The 16,654-nt window shown below is 41.0% G+C and overlaps 2 protein-coding genes across 2 annotated transcripts in view; one reads left to right on the top strand and one right to left on the bottom strand.

Moving 5' to 3' along the window:
- Positions 1-16,654, top strand: part of LOC123030847 (major facilitator superfamily domain-containing protein 2B-like) — a 61,679-nt gene that overhangs the window by 11,292 nt on the left and 33,733 nt on the right. The gene's annotated exons all lie outside the window — the stretch shown is intronic.
- LOC123030870 (major facilitator superfamily domain-containing protein 2B-like) lies at positions 5,188-16,633 on the bottom strand. Its single transcript, XM_044445161.1, has 4 exons — positions 14,709-16,633; positions 11,147-11,270; positions 7,695-7,773; positions 5,188-5,503 (listed from the first exon to the last, which is right to left on the bottom strand). Exons 1-4 carry the CDS (start codon positions 14,870-14,872, stop codon positions 5,331-5,333), a joined length of 540 nt encoding a protein of 179 aa, XP_044301096.1. The 5' UTR covers positions 14,873-16,633; the 3' UTR covers positions 5,188-5,330.

Genomic DNA, 16,654 nt, shown 5'->3' with positions numbered 1-16,654 from the left:
GTCTCGCCTCATACCCCATCCCCTGCAAACCAGCCACCAACCTTGTGGCCCTACACTGCACTGACTCTAACCTGGCTATATCCTTTCCATAATGAGGGGCCCAAAACTGAGCACAATGCTCCAGTTGTGGGTGCACCAGAGTCGTGTAGAGTGGCAGTAATACCTCTCTCGATCTAGAACCCACACTTCTGGCTATGCAACCAAGGGTGGCGTTCGCCCTCTTGACCACCGTATCACACTGCTGACTCATGTTTAGCCTGCAGTCAACCAGCACCCCAAGGTCCCTTTCACAAGTGCTGCTCTCCAGCCACTTGTCACCTAACCTGTACTTATGACAGCTATTCCTATGCCCCAAGTGCAAGACCTTGCACTTATCCACATTGAACCATCCTGTTGTCTCCTGCCCACTTCCATAGTCTGCCCAGATCCTTTTGGATCTGGAGTACCTGCTCCTCAGTTGTGGCCACTGCTCCAGTTTTAGTGTCGTCTGCGAATTTGATCAGCAGACTGTTCACCCGTTCTTCCATGTCGTTAATGAAAAGATTAAACAGGATCGGCCCCAGGACAGAGCCCTGGGGGACCCCGCTTGTCACTGGCCGCCATCCCGATGATTCCCCGCTAATGGTTACCTTCTGCTTTCGGTCAATCAACCATGCCCTAATCCACCGGACAGTGCTTTGGTGTATCCCAAAACTCCTCAGTTTCTCCACCAGGATATCATGGGGCACTTTGTCAAAGGCCTTGCTGAAATCCAGGTATACCACATCCACTGCATCCCCTCCATCTAGCCATCTCGAAACCTTGTCATAGAATTTCACAAGGTTTGTCTGGCAGGACCTGTTTTTGTGGAAACAGTTTTTGCACACTTTCACTTGCTTCATATCTGCCTGTGCGAGACAGCCTGTCACACTATTGTACCCCCTTCAACTGCATAGGCAAGGTCACTTTATGGCTAAGAATTAGTCTCCACAGGGGACATTTTCTGAAGTCAAGTCACTGATTATCTGCTTGAATGCTTCCGTGTTAATGTGACCAAACCTTCATCTTCACTGAAACTTTAACGACAGAAATAAGTGCATATCAGTGCCACATGAACAGGACTCTCCCAAGACATTTTGCCATTTGGGACATCATCAATTCAATTGGTATGGTGCCCCATTAGCCATGGACTCTCTGGGCGGCTCACATCATTAAAAAAGCAAGGAAACAAAGCAAAGAGCCCTTCCACCTACAAAACCAGACTGGATCAGGCAGCCGGTGATGAGATTGCACTAGCAGAGTGAACTACAAGGAATACATGACTCTCTGCCCTTTTATGAACTTAAATGGCCACAAGGCCTCCTTTAGGGTTGCTCCACTGAGAATCTGCTGCCTGAAGAAACTGCCCTACTCTGCTTGATGGTAAACCCAGTCCCACATATGAAGAATACATACACACACAATAATGAAAAGTCCTAGGCTTGTTTTCTAGAAGACCCATATAGTCTTAGCACCTATAAGTTATGGGAGTTAAAAGATCTGGTGGATGGAAGGAAATCTCTGATAGCTGTAGTAGTGCAAGGAAAGTGAGGTCCAAGCACACTTACTCATGGAGGGGATGCCATAGCCTAATCTTGGGATGTCCATCTGATGTCCACAAGACTCAAAAGGGGAAACATTGTGTATTCTCTACACCCACTCATTACTATATACTGTAGCCTCTAGTTAAGTAGTGGTGACATGTGCATAGCCAGAGACTTCTTAAATTTCATGCAATGCATGTTTCCTTGTTCTCTGTGAGGAATATTTGCTTTCAGCAAACAAAAAACAAAATTATTAACAAAATTTGCTAAAATGATAAAATTCAAAGGTTACAATAAATACACTTGTGAACTAGACGTCTAGTGACCCAGAAATCAAAATATGTTTGAAGAGGGGGTTTGTTTTGTTTTGTTTTTTGGGCAAAGTAGCAGACACTCTTCTTTTTAAAGTATGCAATATCCATATGGCTGACTTTAAAGATTGTGAAAATGAACCTGTGTGGTATAGAGTATATGGCTGATTGTATCTTTTATTCCTATTCCCATCTCCAACTGCTATTAATAAACTAAGCTACATAGACTGCAGTTACCCCTGGACCTGCCTCTGCCAGACTAGTTCCAAGGAACTCAGCAGGTCAATTTGCCTGCTGCTGGTACAGGCCACCTCAAGACTGAGTTACTGCAACAGGTTTTAACTGGGTCTGCTGACTACAATGGGTTTTAAATGGGTCTGCCATTAAGGCTAGTCTGGAAGCAGCACCTATTGCAGAATGCACCAAAGGCAGGTTGCCTGCCTGTAACTGTTGTTCTTCGAGTGGTCATCTGTGCATTCACGCATATGACTCTACACATCTGTGGGATGCACAGAGATCATGAAGAAGAACTTGGCTGTTGTCAGAGGCTGCTGATTTTTTAGCATACAGTACTTTTGGCATGGGAATTTCAGTAGCTAACTGATCCGGGGGCAAGTGTAAGGTTTTGTTATTGTTATTTTAACCCTAAAGAACTTGGGGCTAGAGTACCTGTGAGTATGCCTTCTTCCTTTTCAATGTGCCTGGTCACTGAAGTCATCAGAAGCTCTTGGTAGTTCTGGGTGGGCTTGAAGACTGTTTAGAGTCCACTCAAAGTAGAATGTTTACTGTACTGGCTCCCCTCTGTGGAATTCCCTGCTAGCTAATGTCAGGGAGCCCCCAATGTTTCTGTTTTTGCCATCTGCTAAAAACATTTTTATTTAAACAAGCTTTCTTGGGTAAAAGACTTGCCAGTTTTATTGCTATAATTTGATTTTAAATATGTTGTTTTGCATTTTGACTGTTTTTATTACTGTTCACAGCTCAAGAATCTGTATTTTTTTAAAAAAAGGTGTAGAGCTGTTTATAAACACTATAAATAAATACTTGCTGGTGTGGGGGAGTGCAGAAATGGGAAGATGGACCTACCAGCTTGGGAGTCTTGCACATTCCCTAGGTTGATTAAGAGTACCTTCATTTAGGTCAGCATTTAGTTGTGAGAGAACTTTTAGAAAGGTCTGGGAACCTTTGACCTAAACCATCACTGAACATCTAGAATATGTAAATATGCCAATAATAATTGACCAAGAATATTATAACTTTTCCTAGAATCAAGCCAATATGATATATTAAACCTTAAATACTGGGAGCATAAATCATAATAGTTGGATTATTGTTGGAAAGTGGGGGTTCCAAGCAGTACTTGTGTGATATTACAGAGAGGCACAACAAAGAGTGTTCAGAACTGGTGTATGGCCTGGCTAAGAATGTGACCCAGAAGTCACACATATCTTTAAAAAACAAAGGGCAGATTTTTAAAATTAAAAATAAAACATTCCCTATATGTTGGTATATATTTGACTAGCTAGAAAGCTGAATGCATTTGCTTATTAGAAAGCCATGCAACATGTTTTTGGCTGTTGAACGGTGAAATGGAAAATTCTGCACATGTTCAAAATAGCACAAGGTTTTAAAAGTGGTGACTGGTTCTGCTTCTCTCAAAATAAAGCATTCTGAGCAGCAAACTCTGAAGATGAGATACAAGAAGATGAGGAAGGGCTGGAATGTGTTACTGGGACGCCAACAACTTAGACAAGCTAGCCACTGGCAGATTCTTGGCTAGTTGCCCCCGTATAGTAAACAGCTTCCCCCTGCACCCCCTCCTTCAGGGTGAACAGGCTTTTGCCCTTTAACCCTGTTCAGCACTATAAAACCCTCTTTCAGTCGATAAAGTTTTAAATAAATAAACAAATAATTTCTTCCGGGGAAAACAGCCTGATTGAAGGGATGGCGTAGTAGGAAAGGTGTGGAAAGGGAGCCTTTGACAGATAAACTGCTTGAGAAGTCAGGCCATGGGGTGGAAGTGTGCCATGTAGGGCACAGGAAGACTTGATGAAACAACAGGAAGACTTGGTGATGTGAGTTCAATGAGATTTTCCTGTACAAAGCAACAAAGGCAGGAGGAGAGGTGAGAAAAAGCAGTTTTGCCAGCAGGCTGGAGAACTGGGTAGCATCTGCAGCATAAATGCTATCAGGGGAGCTGGAAAATGGAGAGGAGGGAGGGCTATACAGAGCAAGAACATCTTGAGTGAGGAGAGGGGGTAGAAGAACAGTGAATGAAGCAAGCAACAAGAGCCAGCAAAGAGAGCAGCATTCAAATGAAAGGCACAGAAGGGCATGAAAGGGTTTACAGGTTTTATTAGTTAATTTAAGTACAGGAAGGAACAGATGGGATGGGAAATCTTTTGGATGGAAGCCGGCAAAAACAAAACACACCCTGAGCAAGCAGCCTGCTATCATAAAAAAGGCTGCTAACACAGTGGGCAACAGGCCCAGATCCCGCCAATCATCATCGCTGTCGTCATCATTATCTTCTTACAGCTGCTGTGTATATAAATTGTCTGATGGGGGGGGGGGCAACTGCCATATCTCACCTCCCCACTCCAGACCCAGGCTTGGTGAGTGAGCAAGGGATTGTGGAATGCAGATTCTGCCACAAAGGGGCCTGGGATTAGTGAGGCAAAGATCTGCTTGCGATCCGATCTGGCTCTCTCCGGCTCACTGGCTTTCTTTCTCAAGCTCACTTCTAGCCTACTAAGCAAGCCGAGGTGACAGGCAGTCTTTGACTGCACAGGGACACTAGAGGGCCTTTTCCTTGTACTTAATAAATCTCCCAGTAAGTGCACAATTCCCATGCACCGAGCAGTTTATGCAGCGCACAGCTAATGCCACATGTGCATACACAGGCACCACTGCTGCCTGCAGCATGTGCACAGTGCACACATAGCCACCCGCCCCTACCCACCTAACCTGTGTGCAAAGGCATTTTCTCCAGTTTCCCATGCGATACTCATATGGGTTTGTGCACACAAACACTGTCGTGATAGCAGCTGCAATTTGTGGGTGCAGGGACAGGGGGTGAGCATGAATCTCTCCCTTCTCCAGGTTGCATCCACTGCCCTTCTCTAAAAGATGTGCCTTGCCCTCATCTGTCCACTTTTGCAGCAGCCCAAGACAGGGAGTCAGGATTCAGGATGGCAACCATGGGTAATGCAGCTTACCATGGCTTACTGAGGCCATAGTGAGCCTTGGCATGTCATGCAAAACCAGTCAATGGCTGAAATACTCAGCATAATTTATCCCTTGAGCTCAGAGAGAATGGTTTAAAATATTTAGGAGCACAATTCATTTACATAAAGTTGGTGCCTGTACTCTAACATTGCGATTATCAAGATGATCAGTATCATTTTATATAATAGGAAGAGGTGATGAAATATTCCCAACACCTCCCAAGTGGTTTTCAACTTACTCCATGATACAGGTCTAGAGTGGAATTGATCTGTTGCACCTCTGCAGAGTAGAAAACATCTAGAGTATGATTCTGTTTACAGTGATCTGACTTGTGAGCACTAGCAACTATTTGCCCATGGACTGTAGCTCCAATCAATGTTCCAAGAACTTCACATGTCATCCCTAAAAAAGGAACACAAGCCATTCCTGTAAACCTAGGATTCTAGGAAAAAAAACTACGAAGACACAGAAATAGGTTATAATAGTATCTACTGATTTGCATACTGCACGGGATGTCATATAAGGAGGAACACGACCAAAATAGGCAAGAAAGGATTGCTTTGAAATGAAATTTATTTGTTAAACAAAAAGGTTATGACTCCATAAATAATTGGGCCATTCTAGCTTATACTGTCAAAGGAAAGGGCAGACTTCTGGGGTTCATTAACTTTCTAACGTGATACAAACCAGGGTAGCAGAGGCTTTATGGAGAGAGTTCACACGCAGATACCCAAATCATGGGATGCCACTACGTGAATATCCCTCCGGCTCATGTGTTTTCCTTCCCCTTGTATGCTTCAGTTCCCTTCATGGCTGGTAGCAACTGCATGTTAACAACTAACCATTGTAGTTGGTTACTTGCTGCTTCCCACCTGCTCAATGTTTCCAGTTTAGAAAACAATCCAGGAACACCTTATTCCTGGGCTGTGCTTCATGTTATGTGAACCCAGCACTCTTGGTTGTTGAGGAAGAATCAAGCAGAATTTTCTCTGGGTTGTTTTCCCCCCAACAAGTGAGACTTCCAAGTTCCTACATTTCTGTGCATAACTAGGACTTGGCATCTGATTCGGTAAATGGTTGTTTACATTTTCTTTCCACACCGGAATTGAAACCAGCTTCAAACTGAGCTTCCTGATTCTAGTTTGGAGAGTACATATGAACAGCAATTTGCTGATTCCGATGCAATGACAACATATGCAGCATTTCTAACTTGCCATTTTATCATTGTTTCAGCTTCCAGATTCCTTGTGGGTTCAAGATTGGATGTGTACATGCAGATCTGTTTCTTCTGCCTTTATTTACAGCCACTTTATTTACAGCCACTTCACATTCTCTAGCTAGCATTGTGGTATAGCTGAATTGCACAACTGTGGTAGGATTTCATAATGCCATTCCCCAAAGGCCTCATTTTTCTTAATTATTCCTTTCACCCTCACAAAAAATGCTTGGAAAACACAAGAGAGGTCATAGAAGATGACAATGACATCCGAAGCAATGGGAAACTACAAGTGAAGAACAGTAAGAATAAAAGCCTTGTCAAGAAAAGTCCATGGTTTTCCTGTACCACACGGCAGGAAGAGAATCAGTGTGTGCAAGGGGAGCAAGGGACTACCTGTGGGTTGTTTATGCAATATCAAAATGTAGTTTGGTGGTAGATGTGAACCAGCCCAAAGAGCTTCTATATTTTGCAAGGTTAATCTCTTTTTTGTGACATTGTTCTCCCCACACCAAAGATCAGTGAACCCTTCAGGCCAGCTTGCCATGTGTCTTACGGGACTCTGCTGGATGGCAAACTAGTATCTCTCCTATGTGTGCATGCATGAATATGCCTTTCTTCTTTAAATCTAAATGACAGAGTGGTCTGCTATATCATGTAATGGTATCTCCTGCCTTAGCTTGCCTTCGTTGCTTGTGGAAGTCCAAGGTTTGAAAAATTTAAAACTGTTTAGCCATCCTGTCTCATTAAAAGAAGTGTTTATATAAGAAACACTTCTATAAGAACACTTATATAAACACTTATGAGAACCTTGTCCTTAACAAAATAAAAATGCTTGCCAATTAGTCGAACATGGTGAGATCAGAGATTCATGTTTGACTGGCCTTATCTTAACCTGATTAAATGAAAATACAGTATTATGTTCCCAAAGAGAGAAGTGACTCATGGTGCACTCCTATGGCCTCTGAGACTTTGTCTAGATGGTAGTAGAAATCTGGAGTTCTACCTCCCTTGTCAGCTTGGACTCTGTCTGCGGAGTGCCCCCCCTTCCCCCATGACTGGCATTGCACTTTCTGTGCTGGCTGCAGCTCCAAATTGGAAGTCCAAGTTCAGAGCTGGCATGAGGCGAGGGCAGGGGGCTTTCCAGGGGCAAAGAGGGGAGGAGTGAGGCTTTGTTGGAACAGAATGTATCTTGGTACAGCCTCAGCCCACAAACAGTCCCAATCAGCTGTCTAAATCTTCATCCCACAAAAGATGTGACCTTCACTTCCATGCACTTTCTGCCTTTAGCAGGACATCCATAATCCTCTGAGTTCAGAGAGTTACAGGTAGTCCCAATAGATGGTACTGGAAAGGAAACAGTTCTTTAAGACTCACGGTATGCTGTTGCTGAATCTCGGTCCTTCTGGTTTGTGCTAAGAAACATGGTAAGAGCAGAATATGGGACCTGGAATAGCTATAACAAAAGCATATATGAATACGTAGCATCTATGCAATGAGTTAAACTCTTGAACTATTTTTGTTTCAGTTTACATTTCATCAATTGCTATGTCTTGGACTAATTTAGTATTTGTTTTTTAAGTGAATCATTTTATGTTACTATGTTTTATCTTACAACTCTACCTTATCATGGGGGGCACCGTTATGTCCTGAAAGGAAACGTAGGAATCTTTCAATAAAATTAATAAAAATATTTGATTTCATTTTTCAATGGTAATCTGAAGACTATCTCTGTAGCTGCGGGAGAGGAATCCTGCACTTTCCTTGCTCCATCTTCTAGTGCACAACCACGCAAAAAGGATCTGAACAGACATTTGGTGATCCCCTGGAGTCATCTAGCCATACACAGGTTCCCCTGCTCAATGGCAGGGGCTGCAAGACCCTTCTAAGATAGACATTTCTGAAGTGCTTCGCTGTGAAGGAATGTGTGTGACCACACTGAGTAAAAAATGAACTAGGATCCAGTGTTTATGCTCTTCTTTAAAGCAAGCTTTGAAAGTAAATACATTGCTAACAATAGTTTAAGAGGGAAAGTGCATTTTCAAATATGACACTAGAAGGATTTTCTGCTGCATCTAATATGGCAATAAAAAACCCTACATTAGGAGGGGGGGGGGCTTTCCCACTAACACAAATATGCAGCTAGTAGAGGGGGACCCCTCTCATCTATTTGCTGAATGTGTGCATGAGGCAGTGTGGAGGAATCTCTGTGAAGACAAGCTGAGGATGTGATGCCTCCAAAAATCTTTATTTCTTTAGTCTTCATGATCTGAACCAGAACCATTCTCCTTGACACACAATAATATGGAGATCTGAGCACCAATCAACTCAGCGTGGTGGCACCAGGCTAAAATACTGCTCCAATTTATTTAAAGGCTCTCTGCCAGCATTTTCTATTTCTGTAGCCTTGGGGTGAGAGAATCTCATGATGTACAGGTGAATTACCTGGACGTGGTTCTTTGCAAACCATTCCTTGCCACCACAGGGCAGGGTCCAAGCATTTGTCTCTTCCTTTAACCAATCATGCAGGCTGAACAAATAACTGGCATGGAGGGGGAAGGTCTCCTTGGAATGTCAATACATATGATCAACTCAAAAGTTCTCATTTGAAAAGTTGTATTAAGATAATGGGAAACTCATAGAATATCAGAAGGTGGCCTTTAAATATCCACATTAATGGATCATAAAGTAAAGTTTATGACAGAAAACTTTATTTAACAAGTTTATTGTTATGTTTATGACATGGAAGTCTGAGATGGCAAATCCATGTCCACAGAAAATAACAGGAAAGGAGATCTTATTTTTATCCCTTGGTATGTGGGGGAGGCTGGGGGGAAAGGAGAGAACAGACTCTACCCTCTACCAATCAGGGGAAACTGTTGTCATGTTAAATGAGCCTCTGGATTAATCTAAGGAGCTTGGCTTTTTTACATGAAGGCTGTAAGCCTCTGTGGAAATAAGGTACCAATACCTTCCAAAAACCCAGGTATATAGGGCCACAGGTGTGAATCAGAGATATTTTAACTTCATTTCTGGTGTATCAGGCTCATTAGGTAAGGGAAGATGCTTCAACCTGTGTGCGGAAGTGATGCTTAATAAACATAAAGAGGGTAATCATGAAATAGCCAGTCTAGCCTTCCCTATGACAGTTTCCTACAGGTAGGAAAGTTTTCTCATAGGAAAGCATTCCATCATGTTAGCCTCCACTTGCACTCTGGAGTTCTGCATTTCAAGCAAGAGTTTACTATCTCATCTGTTGCCATAAGCAACTAAACCAGAGTGATCTGGCTTTGCTATCAATCTGAAGAGCCTGGGGCCACCTTTGCTGGGCAATTGGAGAGGATACTGCAGATACCGGAGGTCATGTGAAGCAATTTTAACAGGAGGTCTAGAGATACCAGGCCTGTCTCCAGAAGAGTGGTTCTTAGAACTACCCAATAATTGCTTTTCTAGCATAAACTACACATGGAACTGCAGTTGTCTTGCCATACTATTGGGAATATTGATCTTTATGTGTACATCCAATTCTATTCCAACCACAATAGATGTGACATAGCTCTGGTGAATGAACCATTCTCAGCACACATTCACTATAATCTTTGTAGTGGGTACTGTTTTAGGCTGTAGTTGCTGTTTCTTTATTTTTAATTATTGCTAAACTATTTCTGGCTAGATTTTAAAAAGAATAAAATGGCATGGGAAACAATGGAAATTATTGGAAAGGGCTTGAATGCAATAATGCCAATTGTTTTTACTATGTTATAACACAATTTTAAATAATATTTGAATAAAGTTTCAAGTCAAAAAGCCTTGATATAAGTTAGCCCAAAGCATAGCAGTCTATGAATAATTTTGAATGCAAGATCTGTGGAAGGCTCAGTGCAAACTCCCAGAGGTCCAACCAAGGAAATTACTTGGGCTGTGACCTAAACGTGTTTGTTTCTTATAAATTTCCAGGCTGCTGAATAACTCAACGGGGCTCTCTAAGTGCCAAACAGCCAGATACAAGACTAATTTAATTACAATTCAATCAAACATTACAATTCCTAGTGAGGGGAGAAAGGAAAAAGAAAAGGAGGAGGAAAAAATCCAATTGCTGTGTTAAAGTACAAAGTCTTCAAAACCTGAACAGGAAGGGGACAACAGGATTAGAGTGTGCATAAATGTAGACAGGTTGCACAGAATGTATCGTCAGCTTCAAACCATATTTGTACTAAGTAATGAAAAGCATTTCTGGTGGAGTACACTGTCATCTTCAAAGAATAAGGGGAAAAATCACTCTTATGGAAGGCGATTATTTCTTGGACCTGTTTCCATATAGATTGCAGCAAAAGAACCGAGTATTTCAGAAATACAGAATTTCAGAAAGAAATACAAACTCATCTTGAGCTTCTAAAAGCCCATTATTACACAGTATAAATGTAATAGAGCCTTTACTAGCTGAACCTCAGACTACTGCTAAGAAAAATGTCAGTCAAGCAGTTCATGAAGCTCTCAGCTAAATCATTTTTAATCTTTGTGATGACTTACTCCTTAAGTTATGAATGTCTTCCCATTGCCCCAACAGCATCTGAAGTGCCTTAACTATCACTTACATTTTTCCAACCCTTTGCAACATGATACTATTATGATGAGCTTATTTCATGAAGTTGCTTGGTTAAAACTATCTGAATTGCTGAATTCATCATTACACCAGATAGTGTAGATCTTTACTTGTTTCCCTGCATTAGTGAACAGGCATTTCATTTTATTTTAGAAAGGAACTACTGTGATGTGCAGACACATACAGCATTGAAGGAAAAAAAAGATTTCAGCAATGATCAACTTACTGTAAATAGTGCTTGGAAAAGGGAATAAAAAGTAAGATACCATACAACTCTTGCAGATACGAAGTGTGGTAAGTACCACATCAACCAGTACGATACAGTAATGAAAGGGGTACAACCCACCAACCTGGAGGAAAAACAATATGACACATATCAAACATGCATCTGGAACATTTTGATTCTTAAAATTTAAATCTATCTAGATCATTTTAGGTAGTGTTACTATCCATTCTCTATTCAGTACCTCAAGACTGCATACATGAACCAAAACAGCAGAAGATCCCAAGATTAAAATCTCCCCTGAAGCTGCCCGAGTTGAAGTTTGGGCCTATATCCATCACACTATCTAGCACCTTTTATACTGGTTATAGTCTAAACCTGTGCACAAGAAGCACTTTTTGTCTGTTTTAATATAGTTTGTGTAGCACCCAAGACTCCTGGGCACAATCCTATTGTGAACCTGGCCATAGGATAATGCAGAGTCCCAGTTCCAACCTTGAGATTCCAAATTTGGGGTACCCTCCCTCTGCTCTTGCAGCCAGCATGAAACCCCCCTGCTCTAAGGCTTAAAAGGCCCCAAGAGCCTCAGAGACAAGCTTTGGGGGTCCTGGAGCGAGAGGAGACAGCATTTGCCAGCATACGCAGCATCTGGACAGTGATTCAGACTGCTCTCCTTGGGCTTCGTGGCAAAATACACACATGAAATTGGACTTCTAAGTGTTTTGTAGGGTGGGTCAAGCATTGAGGTGACCTTTGCCTCGGAGTTCCTCCTGCCCTTCATAGGATGCCCGTAATTCTCTGAGTCCAGAGGGTCATGGACAGCCTTATTGGATTGCACTGTAGGAGGTCTTTAACATGACTGCTATACCTTCAGTCAGCCAAAGACACTTTAGATTCTCATTATTGCTACATTTTTGGATGTACAAAAGGTAAAGGCCCCTGTATCATAGTCACCTAAAAACAATTACTCTTTAGCTGGCCCTGTGTTTTATGATACTGAAAGTGATTCTGCTTCCTTTTTTATGACAGTATCTCCAAGACAGCACAGATCAGCTTTTCAGTGAGTAAACATGGTTCTAAACAAATCCAAAAATAACTCTCGGGGCTGATAAACTCTGTATCAGTGAAGCGGCTGTAAGGCTGGTAGACAGAATAGAGTATATTCTAGTTTTGTTATCTGTCCATGATGAGCAAATGCTATTAATTCCAGAGAGCATGACCTCTAATCACTGCAGAATTCTCCAGTGTTTGCATATAGCAGCCACTGCACAATGTAATTAGATGACCATAGGTGCTATTAACAAAAACCTGAATGAACAAACACCACAGATTAATCCCATCAGAAATACTATCTGCACAGCATTTTCATACTGTTTCAAACTGCTGTCCCCATTCATGTTTGTAATGTAAATGTCAGCTGATTATCTGCAGTTGAGGACTGAAAGGAAAAAGGGACAGAACACAAGAGAACATTATTTGAATACAATAACAGTTCCATGATTGTTCTAGGAGATGAAAAGTGGTATTAGAGGGTAGGTATGAAGAAGTGCAAGGAAACTGGCTGTATTCTGATCCCTCAACATTTATTGTTCACAACTGATTAAAAACATGTTGAGTCAAGAAATGGAGAAATGAAAGCACATCCCAAGACCAGGAAAAACTTGTACATAGTTAGAAAAGATTTGTACAACTAAACTGTTCTGAACTATTAAGATAAGCCCATGTGAGTTGTGCATTTTTATGTAAAATTTCAGTTTTCGTCCTGAAATTGTGAGATGGTCCTGTTCAGGAAGTTCAGCTCCTTTTGAACCAACATGCAGATCAGTCTTTAGAATGATATACTGGACAGAAACATGCAGACTCTTTCTTGTGTTGCATGTTACGTTGAGCTTTGTACAATGATGTGTCCTGTAATGGTGGCTGGTCCTGGAATAGGGAACTGAGTGTCCCACAGGGCAGAGATTCCCAGCCTTTTTGAACTTACGCACACATTTGGAAATTGGGGAAATTGCTGTGGGCCTCACCATAAAATGGATGATTCACAGATCACTGATTTGGGATCTACTATGATATCTATGGATTTCAGGCTGTGGCTTATTTCAGGCTGTAAAGCCATTTTTCATGTCTATTGGACACTTGTGAATAAAGGAAGATTGTCTAATTCAGCTAATTACTGGCTGTACAATAAAGCAAAGCTTAAGCACACATTTTGTCCATCTCCAGTAGTTGCTTTTTTGGGAGGAAGTTATTACACAGATAAATTTTGCACTGGAACAATCTTTAATATTCACTGATGCACCGCTTTTAAAAATTATTTACTTGCTTCATGGAAATTAACAGATGATCAGAGTAAATGGGTTCTCTGCTCCATTTTGACACCTAAATGACTGATACTCCAATATTGGGAGGATAAACACTCATCTCATATAGTGCAAAGCACTGAGTGCCTTCAATGCTTTCAATATTTGACTGGATGGCATGTAGATGCCATCATCAAATGAATATTTGTATATTTGGTCCAAGTTTCTGTATCTTCAGTGGCTACTTATTTCTCCTTTACACCTTCCACTTAGATTTAGGCCAGGTAAGGCTCCTGTAAATCTAATATTACAATCATCTGATGAGCATCAAGTTGTGACCTTTGTTCACTGGACTTTGGAGTGCAGCCTCTTGTCATTTCTAACAAAAGTGTAGCAAGTTCCTTTTGAATACCATCTACAGTAGCCTTCTCCAACCTGGTGCCCTCCAGAGGTTTAGACTTCAACTCCCAGTCCAAAATATCTGGAGAGCACCCGGTTGAAGAAGTCTAGTCTACAAATTAGGATATGGTTGGAGAACGTTTCCTATGTAGACTTTATGATTCACACTCCAACATCCCTTTTGAAACCCTACATATTGATATGTTATAAATTCAGTACCAGTTACTTTAGTTAAAGCACATAAAATAAGAAAAAAAATTCTTGAGCTAATTTATAGAGAGATGTCTTTTGTAACATCATTTGTGCCATATTATTCTTTAGCTTCCTCTGAAAAGGTAGATTAATTTTTGCCTTATGTGAGGTTCTATATGTTCGTCCTATGGTTTTCACAAGGACAGGCTAAATCCTACTGCTATGTTTTCCTGTCTGCGCAATCTACAATCTTTTAACATTTATAATGATTCAAAGAAACCCCTATAGTGAAAGCATATTTATTTTTAATTATGTAAATATCCTTTTAAATAAATAAAAACAAATAGTATTGTAAACTGTTTAATAAGTTTATACCTATATAATATGTATGTAAATGATGAAATAAATAAATTAAAAAATAACAACCTAGACTCACTTACAAACAAGAAGTATACATTTGTGCCTATCTCTGTCTTGGATTTGGACCTCATTGATCTGTCTCCCCACTGACCAAAGAAATATTCTACAATTGGGTACATTTTATTTATAACTGCAAAATTCTGTTTAGGATTGAAAATGGGAACTTTTAAACAACATGTTCCTTAACATCAGTTCTGCCCAAGGCATGCAAATAGAATACAAAGGTAATAAACACATATTGCTAGCATGCTTACCAAGGCAAAAGTCGGCCTATTTTGGTCCATTTGCTTTTACTAATAAAAAAACCTGTAACAGGATTTGTGACTGCTCCCATTGCTTTGCCAATGAATTGCACCAAAGAGGCATGAAATGGAGTAATCTGAAAGATCAGAAAGCACAGCCACCTTAAATGGACCATATTCACTAACAGAATCAAACAGTACAAAATAACTTCCTCAGACACAATGTACGCATTAAACAAAACATGCAAGACTTTTCTTGAGTTTTGAGTTCTGCTTTCCTTTTTTGCTCACTAATTCCACGGTATGTTTCTGTATCATTTTACTTCTTTGAAAGGTACTCCAATTGCATTTAAAGAAAAGTATTATAAGTATTAGTAAATGTGCACACAACTTGCCAGTTCCTACTGAAAGTTATCAGATAGATAACTTCCTGTCACCAGAGAAGAACAAATTAGCACTATGTTTACAGTCAATGATACAGCAAGAAATTGTGATTCTTAAACTGCTCTCCATTTGTAACTTTCAGATGGTGTGTAAAATGACTGCCAAAATAAGGGGAGAGTTAAAACCTTTTTTCAGAACAAAGAATGACAACTGTGGAGCATCTTGAAGGACAAAGCCTAGCTCTTCCTAGACCTACTTGCAGCTTTGAGTGTTACTAAGTAGTGAAAATGTGTGTTTAGAGTCATTTAGAATCTGTCCTTGAAATTTTGTTGGTCAATAAATGTCTATTCTATTCTGTTGTACCAATGTAGTTGGAATGCACAACTTCCTTTCAATGGAGCACAAAAATAACTGAATTCCAATTCAAAACCCTTTCAGGCATCTTTCTACATAAGTCACAACATTATTATGTTATATAAAAGACAAGTAAACCAGAGTATAACACATCACTGTCATACCTGTACAGCATGAGTTACTTCCCATGCTGCTCTGGCAACACTGGTAGGTTGTATTCATGCGGATCAGGCAACTGACACACTTCCAGGAGTGTGTATCAGTCACCCAATTGATCAAATACATCCAAAGGTCAGCACTGAATGGGACTGAGCAATCAGACTCACCTGTGGGGGCAACTGCCACTTCGACTGATTTAGATTGGAGGTGCACAACCTTCAGGGGCTTGTTGTGCAGTTCCTGTGCTCACCTGGGTCATCAAGAGGGAAAGGAGGCTTAAGTCCTCTCTTTCCCACAGACTGTGAAGCAGGCTCTGCCTCCTAGGGAGATGGCTTGCACTCCGCCAAAGGACAAGTTTGTAGTTTGCGGGTGCTCCTGAACCCCAAGTTCTCCCTGTTTGTCCAGGTGGACTTGGTTGCTGAGAGTGCTTTTTATGAGCTTTGACTGATTTACCAACTATGCTCCTACTTGGATGAGTGTAATCTTGCCATGGTCATTCATGGGCTGGTAACCTCCAGATTGGATTATTGTAATGCACTATATGTGGGGCTTCCCTTGAAGATGGCCTGGACTCTTCAAATTCTTCAGAACAGGGCAGCATGGTTGCTGAGGAGCAGTTCTTTTGAACTTATTACACAGCTCCTTCATTGATTGCACTGGCTGCCTGTTCCAGTCCAAGTCAAATTCAAGGTTTTCACTATGATATGTAAAGCCCTAAATGTCTTAGGACCACATTATCTTAGGGGGTGCCTTACTGCATGTATTCCTGCCTACTGTTTAAGATCATCCACTGAGGCCTTCCTGAGTCCCTCTCCCCAAGGAGGTTAAAAAGAAGGCTGTAAGGAAGAGGACCTTTTCTGTGTTGGCACCACAATTATGGAATGCTCTACCATCTGAGATGCACCAGGTACTTACTCTCTTGAGTTTCAGGTGCCTAACAAAAAGTTCTCTTTTCTGGCACACCTATGGTACTACATGGTCTAAACCTTTGCACTGGTTTTAGTATATTATTTATGCTTTGTTTTTATGTTAACTATGTATAGTATGAGTTTTTTTTTTTT

This window comes from Varanus komodoensis, unplaced genomic scaffold (assembly GCF_004798865.1).
Source record: "Varanus komodoensis strain SLA01 unplaced genomic scaffold, ASM479886v1 scaffold47, whole genome shotgun sequence".
NCBI classification, from domain to species: domain Eukaryota; kingdom Metazoa; phylum Chordata; class Lepidosauria; order Squamata; family Varanidae; genus Varanus; species Varanus komodoensis.
This window is presented reverse-complemented; position numbering and strand designations above follow the sequence as displayed.